This window comes from Babylonia areolata, chromosome 10, assembly GCF_041734735.1.
Source record: "Babylonia areolata isolate BAREFJ2019XMU chromosome 10, ASM4173473v1, whole genome shotgun sequence".
NCBI classification, from domain to species: Eukaryota; Metazoa; Mollusca; class Gastropoda; order Neogastropoda; family Buccinidae; genus Babylonia; species Babylonia areolata.
In genome coordinates, this window is record NC_134885.1 from 38,818,193 (window position 1) to 38,843,192 (window position 25,000).

Genomic DNA, 25,000 nt, shown 5'->3' on the forward strand with positions numbered 1-25,000 from the left:
GTAAAGTTGTCATCAGTGGTGCGTGTAGAAACGACTTTTCTTTCTTTCTTTCTTTAGTTTTCTTTCTTTCCTTCTTTCGTTATTTCTTTCTTCCTTTCTTTCTTTCTTTTCTCTCTTTCAATCTTTCATCCTTCTAACTTGCCTTCCTTCCATATAGCCACCCATGTTTCTTTCTTTCTTTCTGTTTCATTTTTGATTTGTTACCAGGAGTTGAAAAGAAGCTTGTTCTTTCTTACTGTCATTTCTTTCTTGTTTCTTTTCTTTCTTTCTTTCTTTCTTTCTTTTTTCTTTTCTTTCTTTTTTTCTTTTCTTTCTTTCTTTCTGTTTCATTTTTTGATTTGTTACCAGGAATTGAAAAGAATCTTGTTCTTTCTTACTGACATTTCTTTCTTTTTTTCTTTTCTTTCTTTCTTTCTTTCTTTCTGTTTCATTTTTTGATTTGTTATCCGGAATTGAAAAGAAGCTTGTTCTTTCTTACTGTCATTTCTTTCTTTCTTTCTTTCTTTCTTTCTTTTTTCTTTTCTTTTCTTTTCTTTCTTTCTTTCTTTCTTTTTTCTTTTCTTTCTTTCTTTCTTTCTTTCTTTCTTTCTGTTTCATTTTTTGATTTATTACCAGGAATTGAAAAGAAGCTTGTTCTTTCTTACAGTCATTTCTTTCTTTCTTTCTTTTTTTTCATTTCTTTCTTTCTTTCTTTCTTTCTTTCTGTATCCACTTCTTCCCTCCATTTCTTTTCTGTTTTCTGGGGGGTTTTCTGTTCCAGCATCAATTGATTACAATTATCCGAAAAAAGAAGGCAATATTTTTTCGCATCTGTTTTCTTTTCTTATTCGTTCTTGTTTTCGTTGCTTCTTCTTCTTTCCTTTCTTCCTTCCTGTCTCTGCATTTCGTACCATACACACGATATTAACGAAATCTGAGTGTTTGAACCGTCAGTCCCTGGACTCATGTTTGAAACTGAACCCCCTTTCCAGGGATGATGAGTTCATAAATATCAAGCCAGCTTTATCCAGTTCAGTTCATTTTAATAAATATATATAACTTCCTCGATGTAGATAAGAAGTAATCATGAACAACACCAAAGCAATCAATCTCATGATACATCATCACCACCATCATGCATTTAAGCATACTTTCGAAAAAAAATTAAAGAAGAAATAACATGAATCAAACCAATGACATAAACGGTTTTTATGGTTATCCCTGAAGAGTTTTTTTTTTCTCCATTAAATTATAGGTTACCTCCTCCCGACCTTACATTGACAGTTCCCTGTGGATTACCTGCCTTGGGAATGTGCAACAGAACTGGACGATACAGAACAGGGCTACGATAAACAAAACGAAAGTAAACCATTTTATCTGCAAGAACAATATATTTCATTCTGCAGATTGTCCGTTAGTTGTTATTGTTGTTGTTGTTGTCATGTGCCTTTCATTGGTAATGCCAGCAGGCAACATCGTTACGTGGAAGAAGTAATGAAGGAAAAGAGAAAGAAAGAGAGGGAGAGGGAGAGAAAGAAAGAAGGAAGAGAGGGAAGAAGTTGGGATAGAGCGAGAGAGAGCAAGAGAATAAGAGAGAGAGAGACAGAGAGAGACAGAGAGAAACAGAGACAGAGATAAAGAATGAGAGACAGACCGAGAAAGACAGAAACAGAGACAGACAGGCGGAAAAGACAGGAATCACGAAGAAAAAAAAATACCAGGAAACAAAATGTTCTATAAAAAAAAAAAAAACAACAAATAAACAAGACCAGAAAAGAACTTCCTGTAACAAAAACAAAAAATAAACCAACAAAAAACAAAAACGGAGATCTCACACAAAAAATAAATAAATAAATAAATAAATAAGATAAACACAACTGTATCTTCTGAGAACGGTGGGTGTTTTTTTCTCCATCGATCTATGAACAAAACATCCTGCTCAGAACACCCATATGCGTACACTGTCACTGGACAACACCACAGAACAGTTCAAACAGCTTTGGTGACGTAAGAAGAAAGAGGAACCAATCGGAATCCGGGACACGAAAGAACCCGGATCTGCCAAGGCTAAGGTCATCAGGGTAGATTACTCTGCCTCTTCAAAATGCTCAGAAGACGAGGAACACTTCTTTTTCTCCTCCGTTTTCCTGAAACAAAGTGAACACAAGAAAAATGAATTAATGAATGAACACACAGAGAGAGAACGAATGAGAATGAGAGATAACGAGAGAGAGAGATGGGGAGGGAGGGAGAGAGAGATGGGGAGGGAGGGAGGGAGAGAGAGAGATGGGGAGGGAGGGAGGGAGAGAGAGAGAGAGATGGGGAGGGAGGGAGGGAGAGAGAGAGATGGGGAGGGAGGGAAAGAGAGAGAGAGAGAGATGGGGAGAGAGGGAGAGAGAGAGAGATGGGGAGGTAGGGAGGGAGAGAGAGAGATGGGGAGGGAGAGAGAGATGGGGGAGGGAGGGAGGGAGAGAGAGATGGGGAGGGAGGGAGAGAGAGAGATGGGGAGGGAGGGAAGGAGAGAGAGAGAGAGAGAGATGGGGAGGGAGGGAGGAGAGAGAGAGAGGAGGAGGGGAGGAGAGAGAGAGATGGGGAGGGAGGGAGAGAGAGAGAGATGGGGAGGGGAGAGAAATGGGGAGGGAGGGAGGGAGGGAGGGAGGGAGAGAGATGGGGAGGAAGGGAGAGAGAGAGAGATGGGGAGGGAGGGAGAGAGAGATGGGGAGGGAGGGAGGGAGAGATGGGGAGGGAGGAAGGGAGAGAGAGAGAGATGGGGAGGGAGGAAGATAGAGAGATGGGGAGGGAGGGAAGAGAGAGAGATGGGGAGGGAGAGAGAGAGAGAGATGGGGAGGGAGGGAGGGAGAGAGAGAGAGAGAGAGAGATGGGGAGGGAGGGAGAGAGAGAGAGAGAGAACGAATGAATGAATGAATGGATGAATGAATGAATGTTTATTCATTTTTGGCCAAGGCCCTTATATGAACGGTAATGCAACAACAAAATCATACCGATATACAACACGAAAGAGAAAGAGACAGAAAGACAGACAAAAACACAGACAGAGAGATTCTTTATTAAACAGGAAATCAGACACAAACGGATCTAACTTTTCTACTTCATCACCTTCATCATGAATGTTATTCGACCTCCTCTGGCAATGCTCCAGGCTATATTGATTGGATCAAATTATTTCCCCCCCCCCCCCCTCCTTCTCGTCTAACTGCAACCAGGCGCTCTGTGGTGATTGATGGTCTGTGTGATGGTGTGAACACACCGCTTATGGTGTTTGGCTTGGGTGAGCTTTCAGTTCACTTCACCTCAGTTGCTTCAAGGAGGCATTACTACGTTCGGACAAACCCATAATATACGCTACACCACATGTGTTAAGCAGATGCCTCCCTTACCTGCCTTTTTCCTTGTCTTCAGTTTGCTTTTCCCCTCCAGTTTTAGAGTTATGCATGCATTTGAATGACTGATGCGAAAGCGCTTTGATTTGTCTCTGCACAAGATTCAGCGCTATATAAATATAATGATAATACCGTAATATCCCTAGCAAACGCCCACCCCCCCCCCTCCACAGAGTTTTGGGGCAAAATGGGGGGGTGGGCGTTTGCTAGGTAGACAGCCATTACACAAAAAAATGATTATAACTTTAGTTAAAAGGAAAAGGTGAGCGACTGTCCTAGTTGTTTTATGCTGACGTACGCAAATGTTGCCATTCTACATTGCAATTTTCTTGTGTCCTCGGCAGTGCGAATTTCTTTTTATTTTCCCGATTTCTGTCGTTGTGTTGGGCGTATTCGTAAGAAGAATATTAAACATGTGAGGCTGAAGCCCGAGGAAAAAAAAGAAATACGAACGAAAACACACACACACACACACACACACACGCGCGCGCGCGCGCGCGCGCGCGCGCGCGCAGAGACAGCAACACTATGGCAATAAAGAGAGAGGTTTGACGGAGAGAGAGAGAGAGAGAGAGAGTGCGCGCGGGAGAGGGGGGTGCGTATGTTTTCCATTCAAATCTAAATCAAATGCAACTTTTGTCATAATAATAAGTTGACTTTTTTTCTGTTTCGCGTTTTCTGTTTTCCAATACCCAACAATACACAGTTGTGTTTTTTTTTTAATATGTTTAGGTAGCTCTACATTAAGGTATATCAACATAAAGCGCATTGTCTCATAAAATATGAGAACGATTTCTGAAGGAATTATACATTACGAAAAATAAACAATAAACAATCCTTTTCCTTGTGAAACTAAAATCCCAAGTGTCTGTATGATAAAAGAGAAAAAAATCGTAAAATATTTTCCAGTTCTCAGACACATGAACACAAACATATCTGTCTGGAAGTCTGGCAAACAAGACGTTCGGTTAAGTTCTTCAAAATCTAAGTCAGAAGCAAATGTTAACATGATAATATTATTCTTTTCTGTTCCACTTTCCCTTCCATTTCTACCATTTCCCAACAGTTAATGCATGGTCTGTCTTTTTGAATATGTTTAGTTACATTGTTAGGTATGTCAACATGAAGCGCATTGTCTCAGTCAAATATGAGAACAGTTTGATTTGCAGGAATTATACACTGTGACAACTAAACGGAAACTTTTTTTCTCGTGAAACAAAAAATCAACTGTCTGTACTATGAATAAGGAGAAAACCCAATCAAAACGATTCTCCCAATTTTCAGACACATGAACACACAATCTCTTGTCTGGAAGTCGGGTGAACAAAGCGTTCAATTAAGTCCCTGAAAATCAACATCGTTGTCTTCACTTTCATCCCCACTCGAAGCGTCTTCAGGAACCTCACCGTTGTCTTCGTCGTGAGGGAGGAAAGTGCCAATTTCATCTGGAAACCACTCAAGTGTTTCGTCGTCTTGAGAACCATCCAAGGCATTTGAAATGGCGCACCTGAGAAAGGCCTTCACGATCGTGTCGGGCCGGATGTTCTCCCACGCAGTGCTGACCCAGTTGAGGACGTCTTGCCTTGTAGGCTGTCTGAGGTTGCCAGCAGCTGTGGGGGGTCATGGTTGTCTCATCCACTCAACCCAGCAGTCCCTGATGCCATCTTTGAAAGGTTTGCTGAGACCGACATCGACTGGTTGGGCGAAAGGGGTGCAGCCTGCAGGCAAAAAGACCGTGTCCACCTGTTGTGCATCAAGCGCTCCTCTGACCTCTGGCGTCCTGTGAGCGTTGTAGCAGTCCAGAACAAGGAGGCGACGCTCATCTGATGGTCCGAGAACACGATGAATCCAGGTGAGAATGGTGTGTCTTGTCATCCATCCATTTGCAGTGGCACACAACTGCACATTGTCAGGCACTCTCAACTGGAGATGGACGCGGGGTGGAATGCGCCCTTCTCTCTCCCGCAATATGACAAAAGCTGGAAACTTCGTACCATCTGCTGCTGCTAGGAGTGCCACTGTGAAGCCTCGTTTTTCCGCCTTGGTGCTTTTGACACGCACTTGCTTTACTCCTTTCAGGCTGTCGGTGCGGGACGGCAGCATATCAAACCGCACCATCGTCTGGTCCATGTTCATGATGTGCAACAGAGGGTAGCCATGGCGATGACAAAGTCGGAGAATATTTCGACGGAACTGAAGAAGTTGATCTTGGAAGTCAGCAGGAATCTTTTGGCTGTCAGTGGTTCCTCGTCGAGTTGTCACCGTGTGTCGCTGTTTCCAGCGCTTGAGCCACATGTGTGATGCTGCAAAGCCCTGCACGTTGAAAGCACCTGCCAGCTCTATTGCCTTTCGCTGTAAATCCTTGTTTCTCACCACATGCCCTTCAGCTCGTTCCTCCTCCAAGAACTGGCAAACGGCCTGGTCAAGCTCTTCAGATTTAACTGGCGGTCCATGAGATAACTTTCTTTTGCCTTTCTCCTTTCCGTACTGTTGCTCTAGAATATGCCTGTCTTCTCTCCACTCTCTTATTCTTTTTCTGTCCACAGAAAATTCTCTAGCACATTCTGAAACGTTGCCAGCTGCTTCATTGTCAAGATATCTAAGTGCTTTCAATTTGAAAAATACCGTGTAAGAGTTGTGTTTCGGCATGTTCTGACGTACGCTCAACGACTCCCCTATCTTCACAACCAAACGTTATAATCATCAAAACGTCAACACGGTGGGATGGAGGAGAGTAGCCACTTCAACACGGTGGGATGGAGGAGAGTAGTCACTTCAACACGGTGGGATGGGGGGGGGGGGGAGTAGTCACTTGAACACGGTGGGATGGGGGGGGGGGGGAGAGTAGTCACTTGAACACGGTGGGATGGGGGGGAGAGTATCCACTTCAACACGGTGGGATGGGGGGGAGAGTATCCACTTCAACACGGTGGGATGGGGGGAGGGGAGAATAGCCACTTCAACACGGTGGGAGGGGGGGGGGAGAGTAGCCACTTCAACATGGTGGGATGGGGGGGGGGGGAGAGTAGCCACTTCAACACGGTGGGATGGGGAGGGGGGGGGAGAGTAGCTACTTCAACACGGTGGGAGGGGAGGAGAGTAGCCACTTCAACACGGTGGGAGGGGATGGGGAAAAGAAGCCACTTCAACATGGTGGGATGGGGGGGAGAGTAGCCACATCAACACGGTGGGATGGGAGGAGAGTAGCCACTTCAACACGGTGGGATGGGGGGGAGAGTAGCCACTTCAACACGGTGGGATGGGATGGGGAAAAGAAGCCACTTCAACATGGTGGGATGGGGGGGGGGGAGAGTAGCCACTTCAACACGGTGGGATGGGGGGGGGGAGAGTAGCCACTTCAACACAGTGGGATGGGATGGGGAAAAGAAGCCACTTCAACATGGTGGGATGGAGGAGAGTAGTCACTTCAACACGGTGGGATGGAGGAGAGTAGCCACATCAACACGGTGGGATGGGGGGGGAGTAGCCACTTCAACACGGTGGGATGGGGGGGGGAGAGTAGCTACTTCAACACGGTGGGATGGAGGAGAGTAGTCACATCAACACGGTGGGATGGGGGGGGGGAGTAGCCACTTCAACATTGTGGGATCGGGGGGCGGGTGGGGGGGTGTAGAGTAGCCACTTCAACACAATGGGAAGGGGGTCTGGGCTGTAAAACTTGGGTGCTTCAACGTCAAGCGACTGCTGCCTGGGTGAAACCTGTTCGGATGACTGGGTCATATTATAAGATGGAGCTGATGCTCGACAGAACTTTAGCGAGGCTTGTGTGTTAGTGTGTCTCAATTTTAATGATTCTTTGTGTTGGTGGTAAGATTAGATAAGATAAGAATAACTTTATTATCTCCAACTGGAGAAATTTGGTCAGGTGCATTATCACAACATAGACAAGTAAACAACATGGGGACCATAACTGTAAAAGTCAACAACAGCTTTTACGAATATTACGAAGATACAAACGTAAAAAAAATCACATACATCGTTTCATCCACACACTGCAGGTAATAACTAGTATTCTTAATGTAAAAACAGAAAGAATTAAGAAATATTATTTGAATATAATTATAAACATAGCCTACTTTACGTGTTAGTGAGTTAGTGAGTGTGTGTGTGAGTGTGTGTGTGTGCACATGCTTTTCACAAGTGGCATGAAGCACAGCAAACATGAACGAAAACTCAGCTGCTCTTCGCCAGGCAGTGTTCATACAATGCTGTCTAACCAAACCATCAACACAAAAATTTCAAGGTGTACACTCACCTTCTCAGTTCTGCATTGTTTGTTTACTTCATTTCTTAACATTTCCCCGTGTGTTACAAAATCCATTATCAACATATTGGTTATGTATTCATTCAGTACAATGTTTTTTAATGTTTCGTAATTTCATCATTCTTCAACCAAACAGTAAAAAAAAATAAAATCATGAAATCATTTTGTATGACAAACTGATTCAAAATTACACAGTGTTTCACAATATATCGTTTGAAACATATATCTTTCCATAGTATGATTAATCAAGTCCCCGTGTTCAGTTAGTTTCATGCTTGCATTTAGCTTTGAATTTGACCTTAATCATACTTTTGTTTCATTTGTTCAGCCATTGCCATGTTTGTGAGGGCGTGGGTCTGAGAGCTGAGAGGCTGTGTGGTGTGAGTGACGACGAGCCTTAAGGATCACAAATCGCCTCCAGGGTTCCAAATCGGATGAATGTTGGTGTATTGAATTGCAGTGTCGTGGGTGTGTGTGGGTGTGTGTGTGTGTGTTGTATCAACAATAGACAGGTCTCAGTTCTCGCTCCGCCACAGCATATGATTATTACTCACGCCATGTGCTGTTCGCCCACGCCTCCCCTCGCAAGTATTGACATGAGATCCTCCCTCACGTGCTACACCTCTGCCCTCCATCTCTCTGCGTCCCCCCCCTCCCACCACCATCATCACCACCATGACGTTGTATTCATGACCTGCTTCTTTGATGGCAACGAGAGGTATTTGGCAAAAATGCATATGTGTGTGTGTGTGTGTGTGTGTGTGTGTGTGTGTGTGTGTGTGTGTGTGTTTGCGTGTGTGTGTGTGTGTGTGTGTGTGTGTGTGTGTGTGTGTGTGTGTGTAGGGGAGGGGTGTGTATGTATATGTATATATGTATGTATCTATGAACCTGTGTATGTATGTGCGCGCGCGCGCGCGAGCGTCTGTATGTGTGTGTGTGTGTGTGTGTGTGTGTGTGTGTGTGTGTGTGTGTGTGTGCACTGACCAGCCAATGGGATGAAGTGTGAGCAAAAGAAAAGAGGATTAGTGATATCCATGTTTGATTTAGGACTCTCTCTCTCTCTCTCTCTCTCTCTCTCTCTCTCTCTCTCTGGTTTAATCAGGAGCGTAGGCAAAAACGAAATTCACTAAGACGAAATCTGAGAAAGATTAATTTGCAAAATACGCTTATGAGAAGACGATCTTACATACATACACACGCACACTCAAAGAACTGACCTAGATGAAGAAGGATATGTATATGCTCAAAAACGGAGACATAATAAATAACTTCTTTGACAAAAGAAAAGATCACACAGAGAAAAAATAGTTTCTAGTTGACAAAGTAACCTGAATAACCCAAAGAATTTTGACATACAGTTTGTTCGGTACGGCTAAGGCCAGGAGGACAAGTTATTGTAAGTGGGGAAGGGTGGTATGATCACTTCCGAAGCGCTCAAACTGACAGTGGTCATGATCAGAACGATACACATACTCAAAATGATACAGACTGTGAAATGTTAAACGTACCTATTTCTACAGAGGAAGTTAGGGATGAAATTAAATCTCTAAAGCACAAGGCACCAGGACCAGATGGTTTCATAGGTGAAATTTTCAAGAACAGCGTTGAGCAGATCTCACCATTTCTCGTTTAACTTTTCAAAATTTCTTTTTGATCTTGGTTTATTCCCTGACGAGTGGTGTTTATCAACAATGCAACCACTGTGCGAAAAAGGTGATTTGAACAAATCTGCAAACTATAGAGGAATATCACTATTGAACAGTTGTAGTTAATTGTATCGTGTTATTTTGAACAGGTGCATCACAAACTGGATAGAAAACAACATAATTGGGGAGGAACAAGCAGGTTTTAGGAACGAACACAGAAACAGTTATTAAGACAGAGAAAATTGTATGTAGCATTTATCGACTTCCGAAAGGCCTCTGATTCTGTGTGTAGAGAAAAATCATGGAAAATACTGCATGGAATGGTTTGAACAGATTCTGAATGCCATGAAAAGTATGTATAGTACTGTGAAAGCAAACATCAGCGCTGGTGGTGAATTAACCGACTGTGTCTATGGGGTTTGAAGCAAGGGGAGGTTTGTTCACCAGTTATATTTTTGCTGTTTATCAACGAACTGACAAAAGATATTATTAGTAATGGCAAACAAGGGATTCAGCTTTCGCAAGAATTCATTAAATTATTTATTCTGTTATTTGCAGATGACTTTGTTCTATTCTCCGATTGTGTAATTGGTCTACAGAATCAGTCAAACATATTATTCAGAACCGCAAACCGTCTTGATCTTGTTGTTAACCTAGAAAAATCCAACGTAGTTGTTTTCAGAAACGGTGGATACTTATCCTCAACAGAGAGATGGCCATTTGGAAACGAGGAATTACAGATAGTTAGTTTGTATGAATGTCTTGGAACCTCTTTCTACAAGGCTTACACTTTCTCATACACTCAATGATGCTGTCGACACAGCTAGAAAAGAAGTGTCAGCGATAATCACGTTACTCTGGACTATAGGTGAACAGTCACCACAGGTGTTTTTGTTTGTTTGTTTGTTTTTTATGTTCGATTATCAACTACAACGAATACTGGCATATAGATCTGAAATACGAAGTTTGACTTCCGATCAAGAGCACGTAGAGAAAGTTCATTTATCTGCCCTGAAACAATTTATAGGCGTAAGCCCAAAATCGCCATGACATTTGATATATGGAGAAACAGGCAGATTTCCTCTTTTTGTGAACACTTATACAAGATGAGTTCAATCTTGGTTACGACTAGTTTGCATAGACAAAAATAGATATCCAAAGAAAGCCTACAATATGTTATTACCACTGCAAAGACAAAACTGCTTTATATGGGCGTGTAGTGTAAGAAATGTGTTATATAAGTACGGTTTTGGCTATGTTCGGGAAGCTCAAGAGATGGAGAATGTAAAGTTGCTCTTTCGGAATATAAGCAAAGAATCATGGACTCTTTTGGCAAAGCAAAGACTGGCATACCTCACTTGAAAAGCGTGATTTATTTCAGGTATATTTCAGTTTCAATCAGTCACTTTCTCAAAGACTACTTTTATCAGCTTAAGAAAGTAAACTTACGAAGGTGTCTTACTAAGTTTAGAATTGGTATGTCCCCCGTAATATATTGTTATTTGCAATACAGACCCTTTTTAGATGATGAAAGCTATTTTCCTTTCTGTTGTAAAGTGATTGAAAGTGAAGTGCACTTCCTTTTAGTGTGTCACAAACACCATGATCTGAGAGAGGAACTAATTATTAGTACTAGATAAGTATTAGAGATATCATGTCATTCTTTAAGCTTGTTTTTATTCTAGTCTGCGAAAACGCTGATGTTATCACATTTTCTTTGTTTGTATACAGAGCACTTAGCCGTAGAAAAGAATGTCCCAACATTTCAATTAACTCACTCAGTACGGCCAGTCCTCTCTTCTCCACTACACAGACCCCTCGGATGTCCAGTGGGTGTCTGAATGACCCAACCTTTAGCTTCCCGTCGTCAGAATTGTGGTATTCTTTGTCAACATTCACCTCTTCAGTATAAGAGCCTTCCGCTTGCAATATTTTGATGGTGGTAATTGGGGTGTAACGCTGTTAACGTCGTCTCTTTCGCCGTTCGTATGGAGAGAGTTAATGCTTGATGTTTTTCTTGAAACTGTGCACTCCTATTGTTATGGGCCAGAGGCCTGCCAATCAAAACATTTTTTTTTTCTTTGTTTGTTTGCTTGTTTGTTGTTGTTGTTTTCTATGTCTTAAACCGAAGGCCTGTGACCTTTGTTGTGATTGGATGTGATTCCTGCCAGTCAGCCAATGGCGTGGCGTGACCTCTGGCTGTGACTGGATGGCAATGGGGTCAGGATGGTAGCAGAGATGTGTGAAGTAAGGGTGGGGGGGGTAGTATTGGGATGGGAATAGAGAGGGAGAGGGGGAGGGGACAAAGGTAGGGGTGTGTTTGTATGAGAGGGAGGGAGGGAGTAAGAGAAGCAGAACGGGCACGGAGCTGTACGGAATAGCTGGCTCCGGCTGACACGCCTTCACTTTGAGGGCAATCCTGTGACGTGACCGTTCTTGTCACTGCACTTCTCGTGTGGAGAGTTTGTTGGAGGAGTGAAATTGACACGCGAAAAACAATGAAAGGAAGAAACAAACAAATAACTAGCTATACTAATTAACGTGCTGAATTTCTTAAAAAGAAAAAAGAAAAGGAATGTTGTTGTTTAGCGATGTTGTATGTTTTCCGCCACATAATCGATTCCATTTGGTATTCAGCATTAGAATGTATGTATGTATGCATGTATGTGCGTATGTATGTATGTACGCACACGCACAAGCATACACACACACACACACACACACACACACACACACACACACAGATATGTATATATATATATATATATATATATATATATTCTGTGTGTAGAGAGAAATTATACATACATACATACTTATGTGTGTGTGTGCGCGCGCGCGCGTGTGTGTGTGAATAAAGGACAAACTAAACGTCACCCTCTGTGGAAGATCTACACAATCGATATGTTCGTTTTTACAGCAAGTCATTGCTAAGATCTTTAAGAAGGAACAGCTATATCCGACACTGACCAAAAAGTTAGATAAAAAGCTTGTCTCCCATATCCAGCTAACTAGGCAGAGTTACGATGCAAAGAGACCGAGGAGAATGACCCGAAGCCAGTACAGGCTCCACCTGTGTGGAGTATGGGAAAGACTATCTCTCCCGTTTTGGGCTTGTCCAGCCATGCCCGACGCTGTATCGGTCACTACCCACAGTGTCACTCCATGGTCTCTCGAGACTGACAGATGCCTGTCTATAATAATAATAATAATAATAATGTACACTTATATTGCGCCCTTTCTCACTAAGAGCTCAGGGCGCTTTACATGGAAAAAAAAAATTAATAGTAACATCAAACATTCATGACCACTCTCTCAAAAAGCCCCCAACCCCACCCCCCACTCACACTCTCCCTTTCCCACTCTACATACATCCAAAGTGAGCTAACATGGGTGGTGTTGGAGAAAAGGAAGCTGAGAGTACTTATAGATAGGTTTTAAAAAGATGAGTCTTTAGTGATGAGCGAAAAGCTGAAATAGAATCAGATGCACGGATATGATGAGGAAGGTTGTTCCAGATGTGAGGAGCAGCAAAGAAGAAAGAACGTTCACCATAGGTTCTTGTACTGACACGAGGAAGTTTCAAGACCAGTTAAAACGCTTCTTGCAAGACTAAAGTCACCAAAAGAAAGAAAAAATAATGGTGCAACCAATGCATTGTTTGCACGAGTTAAAAACAACAGGGTATGTTCGTGTATTGCCTTAATGTTAGAGTTTTGTTTTCTCTATCGATGTTCACGTTATTTGTTGTTGTTGTTGTTAGTGTTCTGTTTTTTGTTTGTTGTTTTTTGGCAAGGCAAATGGATAATTCATATTTCAAATTTTGCTTCAAACTGCCGCTATACAGGTATATAAGTTGTAATTATGCGTCGAAATTATGCGTTGTAATTATGCGTCGGAATTTTATAGATTTGTCGATTTTCTACTAGTATATACTAAATCACAATATCTTCTTTTGCTCTGATGAGAAAAAAATACATTCCCGATGAAAACGTCTATTAGATTGAATAATGTATTTTACTTTTGTCATTGTCAGTAATTCCAAATGCAGTTACACTTATGAACAGAGAAAATGAGTTCGGACAATAAACGTCACCTTGTTTTACCCTATTTTTCAGAACATTCATTTTGGCCCACTTGTAATTTTAACTTTAACGTCCTTGTTCATAGTTTTCACACACCCTTTTATTTTTCTCTTATCCCATATTTTTCTGAAGTAAATTGGCCATGTACGTTTACTTGAGAAAGTATCAAAAGCTGTTTCAAACTCTATAAAACAACCTATAACACACGATTATTCGTATGCTGCTATGTGGAGAGAGAGAGAGAGAGGCGCTGAGGGAGTGTGAGAGAGAGAGAGGGGGGGGGGATAGAGGGGAGGGGAGCCCGAAACTGAAACACAGGCACAGATGCAATCAAGAAACCTCCCCAGTTCTCCACTTAGGGTTCCCATGAATATCAGAGCGTGCTGAAAATGATTCTCGGCTCAGTCACTGTCGAGGAGCAAAGTTAACTGCATATCAGACTGCCCCCTCCCCGCCCTGCCACCCATCTGCCTTATTCCCACACCTTCCCTCCATGTCGCCTAATACCCTCCTCAAAGCCCAGTGTGTTCCCTCAGCATTTCCATCCTTAATCCTCCAGGATGCACTTTTGTGGACATCTGCCCGTGCGTCTGATAGATCATGTCTGAGCTTCATACCTGTATGAGGGCTGTAGTGCCAGATAAGGAAAGCGGAGGGGAAAAAAAAGCAAAGGAGTACGGTACGTTTCGTACATAACACACGGGGTGCGGAGTAATAAATCCCTGTCCATATGGAATTCGAATCCATGGCCAACGATTCACAGCGAGGCATAACAATGAGAAAGAGAATGACGGGCGCAATAGTCGAGTGGCTAAAGCTTTGAACTTTCAATATGAGGGTCCCCGGTTCAATTCCCGGGAACGGCGTCTGGTGGGTAAAGGTTGGAGATTTTTTTTCCGATCTCCCAGGTCAACAGACCTGCTAGTACCTGAACCCCATTCGTGTGTATATGCAAGCAGATCAAATACGCATGTTAAAGATCCCGTAATCCATGTCAACGTTCGGTTGTTTATGGAAACAAGAATATACGCGGCATGCCCCATCCACTTCCCGAAAACGGAGTATGACTGCCTACATGGCGGGGTTAAAACGGTCATACACAGAAAATCCCACTCGTGCGTACGAGTGAACGTGGGAGTCGCAGCCCACGAACAACACAAACAGCAAACCAACAACGTCAGAGCAGTCGTGCATCTTCACGAAGAGTTCATGGATATGAAAATGGCTGAACACTGGACGGCAGATAACTGGCCCTGTGGAAATGAGTCGCAATCGACGCAGGAAGTGAACATGTTTCTGGCCAAGCTCTACAATGCACCGGGCTCCCCTTTCCGATTGATTGTGTCGTGATACTGGCAGAATTTTCGGTCAAGTACTGGGAGGGAGTGGTTCGCTCACATCTGTGTTGTCTTCTGACAGCTTCAGACCTTCTTCTGCTTCTGCGTTCGTGGGCTGCAACTCCCACGTTCACTCGTATGTACACGAGTGGGCTTTTACGTGTATGACCGTTTTTACCCCGCCGTGTATGTGACCATACTCCGCTTTCGGAGGTGTTCATGCTGAGTATGTTCTTGTTTCCATTACCCATCGAACGCTGTCATAGATCACAGGATCTCTAACGTGCGTATTTGATCTTTTGCTTGCGTATGCACATGAAGAGGGTTCAGGCACCAGTAGGTCTGCACACATGTTAACCTGGGAGATCGGAAAAATCTCCACCCTTTACCCACCAGGCGCCGTCACCGAGATTCGAACCCGGGACCCTCAGATTGAAAGGGCAACGCTTTAACCACTTGGCTATTGCACCCGTCAACTTCCGACCAAAAAATGACACTGTTGAAATGCGTCCACGTTGGTACTCTGACATGATTCTATTTCATCTTACGTGGTTTCTTGGCTCGTTCTAAATATTGGGCTTGTAAAGCGCTTGGAGCTTGTTTCAGCATGTATTGCTGCGCAATATACAAATCAATTATTATTTCATTGTCAAGGGATGGCATAGGGGGAGGAGACAGTAAGGTCAAATGTTCTCTGTGTGTGTGTGTGTGTGTGTGTGTAATTAAATTTTGTCACAAGTGACGTGTTTTTCGTGGCTTCTTTAATGTCATAAGTGTCACAAGTTTGACGCATAAAAATGTGTAGGTATTGAAGTATTGCTTCCCTTTAACTGCTCATTCGTCTGGAGTAAATTCAAACAAATATGACAATCAGTGCGTATGAATTAATAGAACCAGTCAGATCTGGCCTTGGTACAATATATATATATATATATATATATATATATATATATATATATATATATATATATATATATCACAATATTCCTTGTGACCCCGGTACACTTGGTAATAAAGACCTATTCTATTCTGCTCTCTCTCTCTCTCTCTCTCTCTCTCTCTCTCTATATATATATATATATATATATATATATATATATATATATATAGACGCGTTACTGATCTCTGCAAAGATGACAATATTAAACGCATTTGACAGCCAGTGTGAAAAGCAATGGAAGAATGAGAGAGGGGGGCAGGGAAGGGGGTGGTGTGTCTGGGGGCATGCAAGGTGAGAGTGATCTCCCCCCCATGCCATACAGCACTGCTCTCTTGGGAACCACGGCTCTGTGTACTTGTGAGGAGAGAAGACAGCGCGTTTAGACAAAGAGAGAGAATTGGAAATTGGAAATGGTTTATTCATGAAAAGGCCACAGCCCCAAATGAAGGAGTGTGAGTGACAAAATGAGAGAAGAAGAGAAAGGGGGGGGGGGGGGGTCCTTACTCTACGATGGTGGGCGTTAACCTGTTGAGGATTCGAGCAAGAATTTGTTTTCCCTCGCAAATGGAAATCAGAGTAAGTCCACTTTAGTTTGAGCAGTTTACCTTTTCTCCTTTGTTCTTTTGTTGTTGTTGTTGTTGTTTTGTTGTTGTTGTTGGTTGGGTGGGGGCAGGGTGATTGGGGAGCGCTATGCTCTGAATGCGAGGAGAGTGTTGAATGAAACGATCCTCCTCTCTCTCTCTCTCTCTCTCTCTCTCTCAGCCCCAGCCTCCAGTTCCTGTGCAGGGTGATGAAGATGACTACAGAGGAAGCGAGCCGTGCCCCCAATAGCTGACGAAGAACTCGTGGAGTCTGGTGTGTGGAGTGATGCGCCTCCATTGATCCAAACCTCTGGGGTGATGCCGTCAAACCCTGCGGCTCTGCCACCCTTCAGATACGTTGGTGGCTTCTGTGGTGTCTTGGGGCGTTGGGTTTCATGGACCTGATGCGTGGGATGAGGTTGATCGCTGTGTCGTGTACTACGCTACGCGGCATCATACATGCACATGTTTACATGCGTACAAACACACACACACACACACACACACACACACACACACACACACACACACACACACTCCCCAGTGGTACGAGGTATTATCTTTGTTACCATTATTTCAGTTTTCATTATATGTTTTGTTGTATGTAAACAATTTACGAGTTATTATCTTTGTTACATTTATTTCAGTTTTCACTATATGTTTTGTTGTATGTAAACCATTTACGAGTTATTATCTTTGTTACTATTATTTCAGTTTTCACTATATTATGTTTTGTTGTATATCAACCATTTACGAGTTATTATCTTTTTACCATGATTTCAGTTTCCAATATGTTTTGTTGTATGTAAACCATTTACGAGTTATTATCTTTGTTACCATTATTTCAGTTTTCACTATCTGTTTTGTTGTATATAAACCATTTACGAGTTATTATCTTTGTTACCATTATTTCAGTTTTCACTATCTGTTTTGTTGTATATAAACCATTTACGAGTTATTATCTTTGTTACCAAGATTTCAGTTTTCCCTATATGTTTTGTTGTATGTAAACCATTTACGAGTTATTATCTTTGTTACTATTATTTCAGTTTTCACTATATGTTTTGTTGTATATAAACCATTTACGAGTTATTATCTTTTTACCATGATTTCAGTTTCCACTATATGTTTTGTTGTATATAAACCATTTACGAGTTATTATCTTTGTTACCATTATTTCAGTTTTCACTATATGTTTCGTTGTCTTTTTTCTGTCTTTACCTTCCTTTTCGTCCTCCATGGACGGTTTGGGGAAGTCGTTTGATTGAGTCTTTTCCTCTCTACGATCGTGAACACCACTTAATTCTGACTGGTGTCTCTTGATCACTTACTATTTGGATAGTGGAGTATCGTAAATGCTGATGTATTTAAGTAGTCCGTAGTGCATGAAAAGGTAGTCATATCAGGCCTACAATTGTCTTCATCTTTTTTACTATTTGGATTGTGGAGTACTGTCAATGCATATATATTTACGGAATCCATAGTGCATGAAAAGGTAGTCATATCAGGCGTTCAGTTGTCTTCATCTTTCAGAGTTTTCAAATGGTCCCCAATAGCTGTCTCCGAGGGGTTTGTATTTCACATTTCTCTATTTAGTTATTGCAAGGTAAGATAGTTTGAACAAGCGAATGGGTTGGATACTTAATACTGCACTTGTTTTCTTCCACAATTATGTTGTAAGATATCTCTCTCTCTCTCTCTCTCTCTCTCTCTCTCTCTCTCTATATATATATATATATATATATATATATATATATATATATATATATATTATATTATATGGGGGTGTCGAGGGGGGTATCAACAATCAATGATAAAACAAATCTGTTGGGTATGCGAAATAAATTCAAACAAAAGAAACAAAACAAGGAGAAACACACACATACTTCAGAAAAACAAACAAACAAAAAAAACAACAACGCTTTGTGTGGTTGCAATGGAATGATGATTAGCAGTCCGATGTTGCTTCCCCCCCACCCCCCCACCCCCACCCCATCCTTACACAAACAATGTTTCATTCATTAAAATGCAGTGTCACTTTCAGGTTCCGGATCATTTCCATGAAACCCGTGATGACTATGAGGTGTGCGATCTGGAGGATGTTTGATCCCACATTGATCTGTCTGCCTCACGTGACTGGGAATCATGTGACACAGGCACACTGGTCACCATTTCGTGGAATAAAACAGAGCATGTCCAAAAAGAAGTGTTGACTTTAATTGAATTTGATGAAGGAAGTGACGATTCCTTGAGAAACCGTAAGTGCGCTGCTGGTTGTTTTCGTATTTCATGGGAAATTATTTAGAATGCATCCTCTTGCGCATGTAGATAAGCATGCACGTATTTTTTCTTCTTTATATGGTTGTGCTTTTGTTTTTATTTTTGTTTTGTGTGTGTGTGTGTGTGTGTGTGTGTGTGTGTTTTGGGAAGCGGCGGAGCGTGGGGGGAAGTTTGGGTGGGGTGGGGGGGTTGTTTGTTGATTTTTTCGTTTTTGTTTTGTTTTGCTTCGTTTGGAGTCTGTCACACATGGATTAAACGTCCCACATTATTCATCATCAACGTCATCAACACCATCATCAACGTCATTATACTGGGAATTCAAGCATTGTGTCTTCAAACTCTGCATTCGAATTTTCGGCGATGGACCATCTTCCTCGGGAATTACAGCCAGCTGATGACGTATACCGCATCCATTGTCCAACGTCTGACGCTCGTTATAGAAAAAAAAATATTGATGATAGATGTGAAATAAATTATTAGTCCTTCTCGTAATATAAAGGAAGCGGTTTGTTGTCGAAGACATGAATGAGGAGATTAACGACACAGCATTCGCGGGCCTGTATAATTTTCTCAACGGATATTGTGGACAAAGTTGTGTTTCTATGGTTTGTTGTATGTTTTTATCAGATTCTGCTGAAAGAATTTTGTGTGAATACACAGACAAAGAGACACACAAGATAAACACAGAGACAAACAGACCTGTATGTCCTTTTTTTTCCCTCAAAGTTATCAGTTTATCTCTCATACTCTTTCTTTCATTCACTCATTCACTCATTCATTCACCCTCATCCACTGAACTAGAAACTACAGGAGAACTTTTTTTTTTCTCTCTCGTACCTTATGCATACTCTCTCTTTTTTTTCCATCGCAGATATTGATTTGAAATATACCAGTGTAATATTTTCGTATATTAAACAAACATTAATTCAAAAAGAAATCAAATCTATCGTTAACTTTATAAAATCAAATAAAAATCCACCAAAGTTTGAACAACTCTCTTTGCAGTGTGTACGTAACTGAATAGGAGATTAAAGTCATAGATCGGGACACAGTTTTGGTGTTTGTTTGGTTGGTCGATTGGTTTTTTGTTGTTTTTTTTTGTTGTTGTTTTTTTTGTTTTGTTTTGTTTTTTGTCGTTGTTGTTTTTTTTTTGGTTTTTTTTTGTTTTTGTTTTTGTTGTTGTTTTTTGGGGGTTTTTTTTGGGGGGGGTTGCGGAAGCAGTATTTGATTTAATTAAACCTTGTTCGCTGAGAAGGAAATGATGAACAGTCGTTGTCTGAGTGAAATTCATTTTCCATTTGGCTTTTTGGACAAGAACAAGGTCAGAAGGAAAATTACATAGATTAAAATAAATGAAAGAAAACGAGCAAATAAGTAAACAGATAGATAACTAACTTGGTAAAAAAAAAAATTTTTAAAGATAAGTAGACACTCTATCTGTCTCTCTTTTTGTCTCTGTCTGTCTGTCTGTCTGACTCTCCCCCCGCCTCTCTCTATCTCTGTCTCTCTCTGTCTCTGTCTCTCTGTCTCTGTTTGTCTCACTGTCTCTCTGTCTCTGTCTCTGTCTCTGTCTCTGTCTCTCTCTCTCTGCGCGCACGCGCATGTATATGACCTTCATTGAGGCTATGTGCGCATAATTATGATGCATGTGTATATGTGCGCGCGCGTGTGTAGTGTGTGTATGTGTGTGTGTGTGTGTGTGTGTGTGTGTGTGTGTGCGTGTGTGCACGCGTGTGTACAGGTGTGTTACTGTATGCGTGGCTTTTCTACTCAATGTGTGTATATATATATATATATATATATATATATATATATATATATATATATATATATATATATATATATATATATATATATATATATGCAATGCATCTGTGTGTGTGTGTGCGTGTGTGTGTGTGTGTGTGTGTGTGTGTGTGTGTGTGCTGTGTGTGTGTGTGTATGTGTGTGTGTGTGTGACAGACAAAGAACACATTCACTCTGTGTGCGTGTGGACTACGTTGTTACGCGTGCGTCTCTATCATGCCTTGTGGGATTTTTTTGTTTGTTTGCTTGTTTGTTTGTTTGTTTGTTGTTTTTTTGTTGTTGTTTTTTGTTGTTGTTGTTGTTGTTGTTTTTCACTTTTTCTGAAGTAGCCTTCCTCCTATTTCTCCTCCTTCTTCTGCCCCTACCGCCCCACCCACCCGCCCTAGCCTCGACCCCCGCCCCCACTTCCTCCTCCTCCTCTTCTTTCTCCTCCTCCTGCTTCTCTTCCTCCTCTTCCTCCCACTTCTGTTTCTCTTCCTCCTCCTCCTCCTCCTCCTTTTCTTCCTCTTCATTATCTTTCTTCTCCTTCTTCATAATCCTTCTCCTTTCTTCCTCTTCCTCCTCCTCTCTCACGTTTATTGAAACTTCGGCACTCTCCCCTTCACTTCCCTCCCGACAACATCCACACCCTACAACAATTCATCCAAGAAGTGAACTAATCTGTGACAAATGTTCCACAAGTGATATCGGTGATGTGTATCACTGCTTGCTTTTGTGTCCCCCTTTCTCTCTCTCTCTCTCTCTCTCTCTCTCTCTCTCTCTCTCTCTCTCTCTCTCTCTCTCTCTCTCTCTCTCTCTCTCTCTCTCTCTCTCTCTTTTTTTTTTTTTTTTTTTTTTGTTGTTGTTGTTGTTGTTGTTGACAGCATCAGGGTACAAATGGTTACCTGCATTTTATAGAACCAGGTCAAACACACCACTAAATCCCGCTTACTGTTTTCTGAAAGAAACAAAAGAATACTGTTAAAATTTAAAGCGTTTTGTCTCTGGAATTCGCGTCTCTTTCCAATGAAACTTTGTACATTGATAGGGATTTTTTTTTTTTTTTTTTTTTTTTTTTGTCTATTGTGATGGAACATGATTGTTAATGTGTATTTTCCTGATTGCTTGTGAGGGGATTTTGGTTGGGTTTTATTTGTTTGTTTGCTTGTTTTAGTTGCTGTATTCTGAGGGTGGGTGTGAGGTGTGGTGGTGTTTGTTTGTTTATTTGTTTGTTTGTTCTTTTAGATCACTCTTTTTGTTTATATGGTGTGTGTTAAAGGCGTCGATTTATAAGGTTTCTGTACCCCCTGGGGGGACATGAAATAAACTTCCTGCCTTGCCCTGCCTGATCCCTCTCCACCCCATCCCACTCCACCCCTCTCCACTCCACTCCACCCCACTCCACCCCTCTCCTCTCCACCCCTCTCCACCCCACCCCACCCCTCTCCTCTCCACCCCTCTCCACCCCACCCCACCCCTCTCCTCTCCACCCCTCTCCACCCCACCCCTCTCCTCTCCACCCCTCTCCTCTCCACCCCACTCCACCCATGCCACTCCACCCCTCTCCACCCCACCCCACCCCTCTCCTCTCCACCCCTCTCCACCCCACCCCACCCCTCTCCTCTCCACCCCTCTCCACCCCACCCCACCCCTCTCCTCTCCACCCCTCTCTTCTCCACCCCACTCCACCCCATGCCACTCCACCCCTCTCCACCCCTCTCCACCCCACCCCACCCCTCTCCTCTCCACCCCTCTCTTCTCCACCCCACTCCACCCCATGCCACTCCACCCCTCTCCACTCCACCCCTCTCCTCTCCACCCCATGCCACTCCACCCCTCTCCACTCCAACCCATCCCACTCCACCCCTCTCCACTCCACCCCATCCCACTCCACCCCTCTCCACTCCACCCCGTCCCACTCCACCCCTCTCCACTCCACCCCTCTCCTCTCCACCCCTCTCCACTCCACCCCATGCCACTCCACCCCTCTCCACTCCACCCCTCTCCTCTCCACCCCATGCCACTCCACCCCTCTCCACTCCAACCCATCCCACTCCACCCCATGCCACTCCACCCCATCCCACTCCACCCCTCTCCACTCCACCCCGTCCCACTCCACCCCTCTCCACTCCACCCCTCTCCTCTCCACCCCATGCCACTCCACCCCTCTCCTCTCCACCCCATGCCACTCCACCCCTCTCCACTCCACCCCATCCCACTCCACCCCTCTCCACTCCACCCCATCCCACTCCACTCCACTCCACCCCTCTCCACTCCACCCCATCCCACTCCACTCCACTCCACCCCTCTCCACTCCACCCCATCCCACTCCACCCCTCTCCACTCCACCCCATCCCACTCCACCCCTCTCCTCTCCACCCCATCCCACTCCACCCCTCTCCACTCCACCCCATTCCACTCCACCCCATCCCACTCCACCCCTCTCCTCTCCACCCCATCCCACTCCACCCCTCTCCACTCCACCCCACTCCACCCCACTCCACTCCAACCCTCTCCACTCCACCCCTCTCCTCTCCACCCCTCTCCACTCCACCCCTCTCCACTCCACCCCATCCCACTCCACCCCATCCCACTCCACCCCTCTCCACTCCACCCCTCTCCTCTCCACCCCTCTCCACTCCACCCCTCTCCACTCCACCCCTCTCCACTCCACCCCTCTCCTCTCCACCCCTCTCCACTCCACCCCTCTCCACTCCACCCCATCCCACTCCACCCCATCCCACTCCACCCCTCTCCTCTCCACCCCACCCCACTCCACCCCATGCCACTCCACCCCTCTCCTCTCCACCCCATGCCACTCCACCCCTCTCCTCTCCACCCCATGCCACTCCACCCCTCTCCTCTCCACCCCATGCCACTCCACCCCTCTCCACTCCACCCCATCCCACTCCACCCCTCTCCACTCCACCCCTCTCCTCTCCACCCCATCCCACTCCACCCCACTCCACTCCACCCCTCTCCACTCCACCCCTCTCCACTCCACCCCATCCCACTCCACTCCACCCCTCTCCACTCCACCCCTCTCCACTCCACCCCACTCCACTCCACCCCTCTCCACTCCACCCCATCCCACTCCACCCCTCTCCACTCCACCCCATCCCACTCCACCCCTCTCCTCTCCACCCCATCCCACTCCACCCCTCTCCACTCCACCCCATTCCACTCCACCCCATCCCACTCCACCCCTCTCCTCTCCACCCCATCCCACTCCACCCCTCTCCTCTCCACCCCATCCCACTCCACCCCATCCCACTCCACTCCACTCCACTCCACCCCTCTCCACTCCACCCCTCTCCACTCCACCCCACTCCACTCCACTCCACCCCTCTCCACTCCACCCCTCTCCACTCCACCCCTCTCCTCTCTCCACCCCTCTCCTCTCCACCCCATCCCACTCCACCCCTCTCCTCTCCACCCCATCCCACTCCACCCCATCCCACTCCACCCCTCTCCTCTCCACCCCATCCCACTCCACCCCTCTCCACTCCACCCCTCTCCACTCCACCCCATCCCACTCCACCCCTCTCCACCCCATTACACCCCTCTCCTCTCCACTCCACCCCTCTCCACTCCACTCCACCCCACTTCACCCTACTCCACCCCTCCTTTCCACCCCATCCCACTCCACCCCACTCCACCCCACCCCACTCCACTCCACTCAACCCACTCCACCCCACTCCACTCCACTCCACTCCACTCCACCCCACTCCACCCCACCCCAACCCCACTCCACTGCACTCCACCCCACTCCACCCCACTCCACTCCACTCCACTCCACTCCACTCCACCCCACTCCACCCCACCCCACTCCACTCGACTCCACCCCACTCCACCCCACCCCACTCCTCTCCACTCCACCCCACTCCACTCCACCACCCCACTCCAACCCACTCCACTCCACCCCACTCCACTCCACCCCACTCCACCCCACTCTACCCCACTCTATCCCACTCTACTCCACCCCACTCCACCCCACCCCACTTCATCCCACTCCACCCAACTCCACCCCACTCCACCCCACTCCACCCCACTCCATCCCACTCTACCCCACTCTACCCCACTCCACTCCACTCCATCCCAATCCACCCCATTCTACCCCACTCCACCCCACTCCATCCCACTCCACCCCACTCCATCCCAATCCACCCTACTCCACCCCACTCCACTCCACCCCACTCCACTCCACTCCACCCCACTCCACCCCACCCCTCTCCATCCCACTCCACCCCACTCCATCCCAATCCACCCCACTCCACCCCACTCTACCCCACTCTACTCCACCCCACTCCAGCCCACTCCACCCCTCTCCACCCCAATCAACCCCTCTCCACCCCACTCTACCCCATCCCAGTCCACCCCACCCCATCCCACTCCACCCCTCTCCACCCCACTCTACCCCATCCCAGTCCATCCCACCCCATGCCACTCCACCCCTCTCCACCCCATCCCACCCCTCTCCACCCCACCCCACCCCACTCCACCCCTCTCCACCCCACTCCACCCCTCTCCACCCCACTCCACCCCTCTCCACCCCACTCTACCCCATCCCAGTCCACCCCTCTCCACCCCACTCTACCCCATCCCAGTCCACCCCACCCCATCCCACTCCACCCCTCTCCACCCCATCCCACCCCTCTCCACCCCACCCCACCCCACTCCA

General features: G+C 45.0%; 1 protein-coding gene across 1 annotated transcript in view; it reads right to left on the minus strand.

Moving 5' to 3' along the window:
• Window positions 1–567: 567 nt before the first annotated feature.
• The window catches only part of LOC143286583 (uncharacterized), a 116,725-nt gene continuing 92,292 nt past the window's right edge, over window positions 568–25,000 (minus strand). Inside the window, exon 3 of the mRNA XM_076594207.1 lies at window positions 568–2,126. Coding sequence (XP_076450322.1) covers window positions 2,056–2,126 — 71 coding nt within the window. The 3' untranslated portion in view covers window positions 568–2,055. The remainder of the gene's footprint in view (window positions 2,127–25,000) is intronic.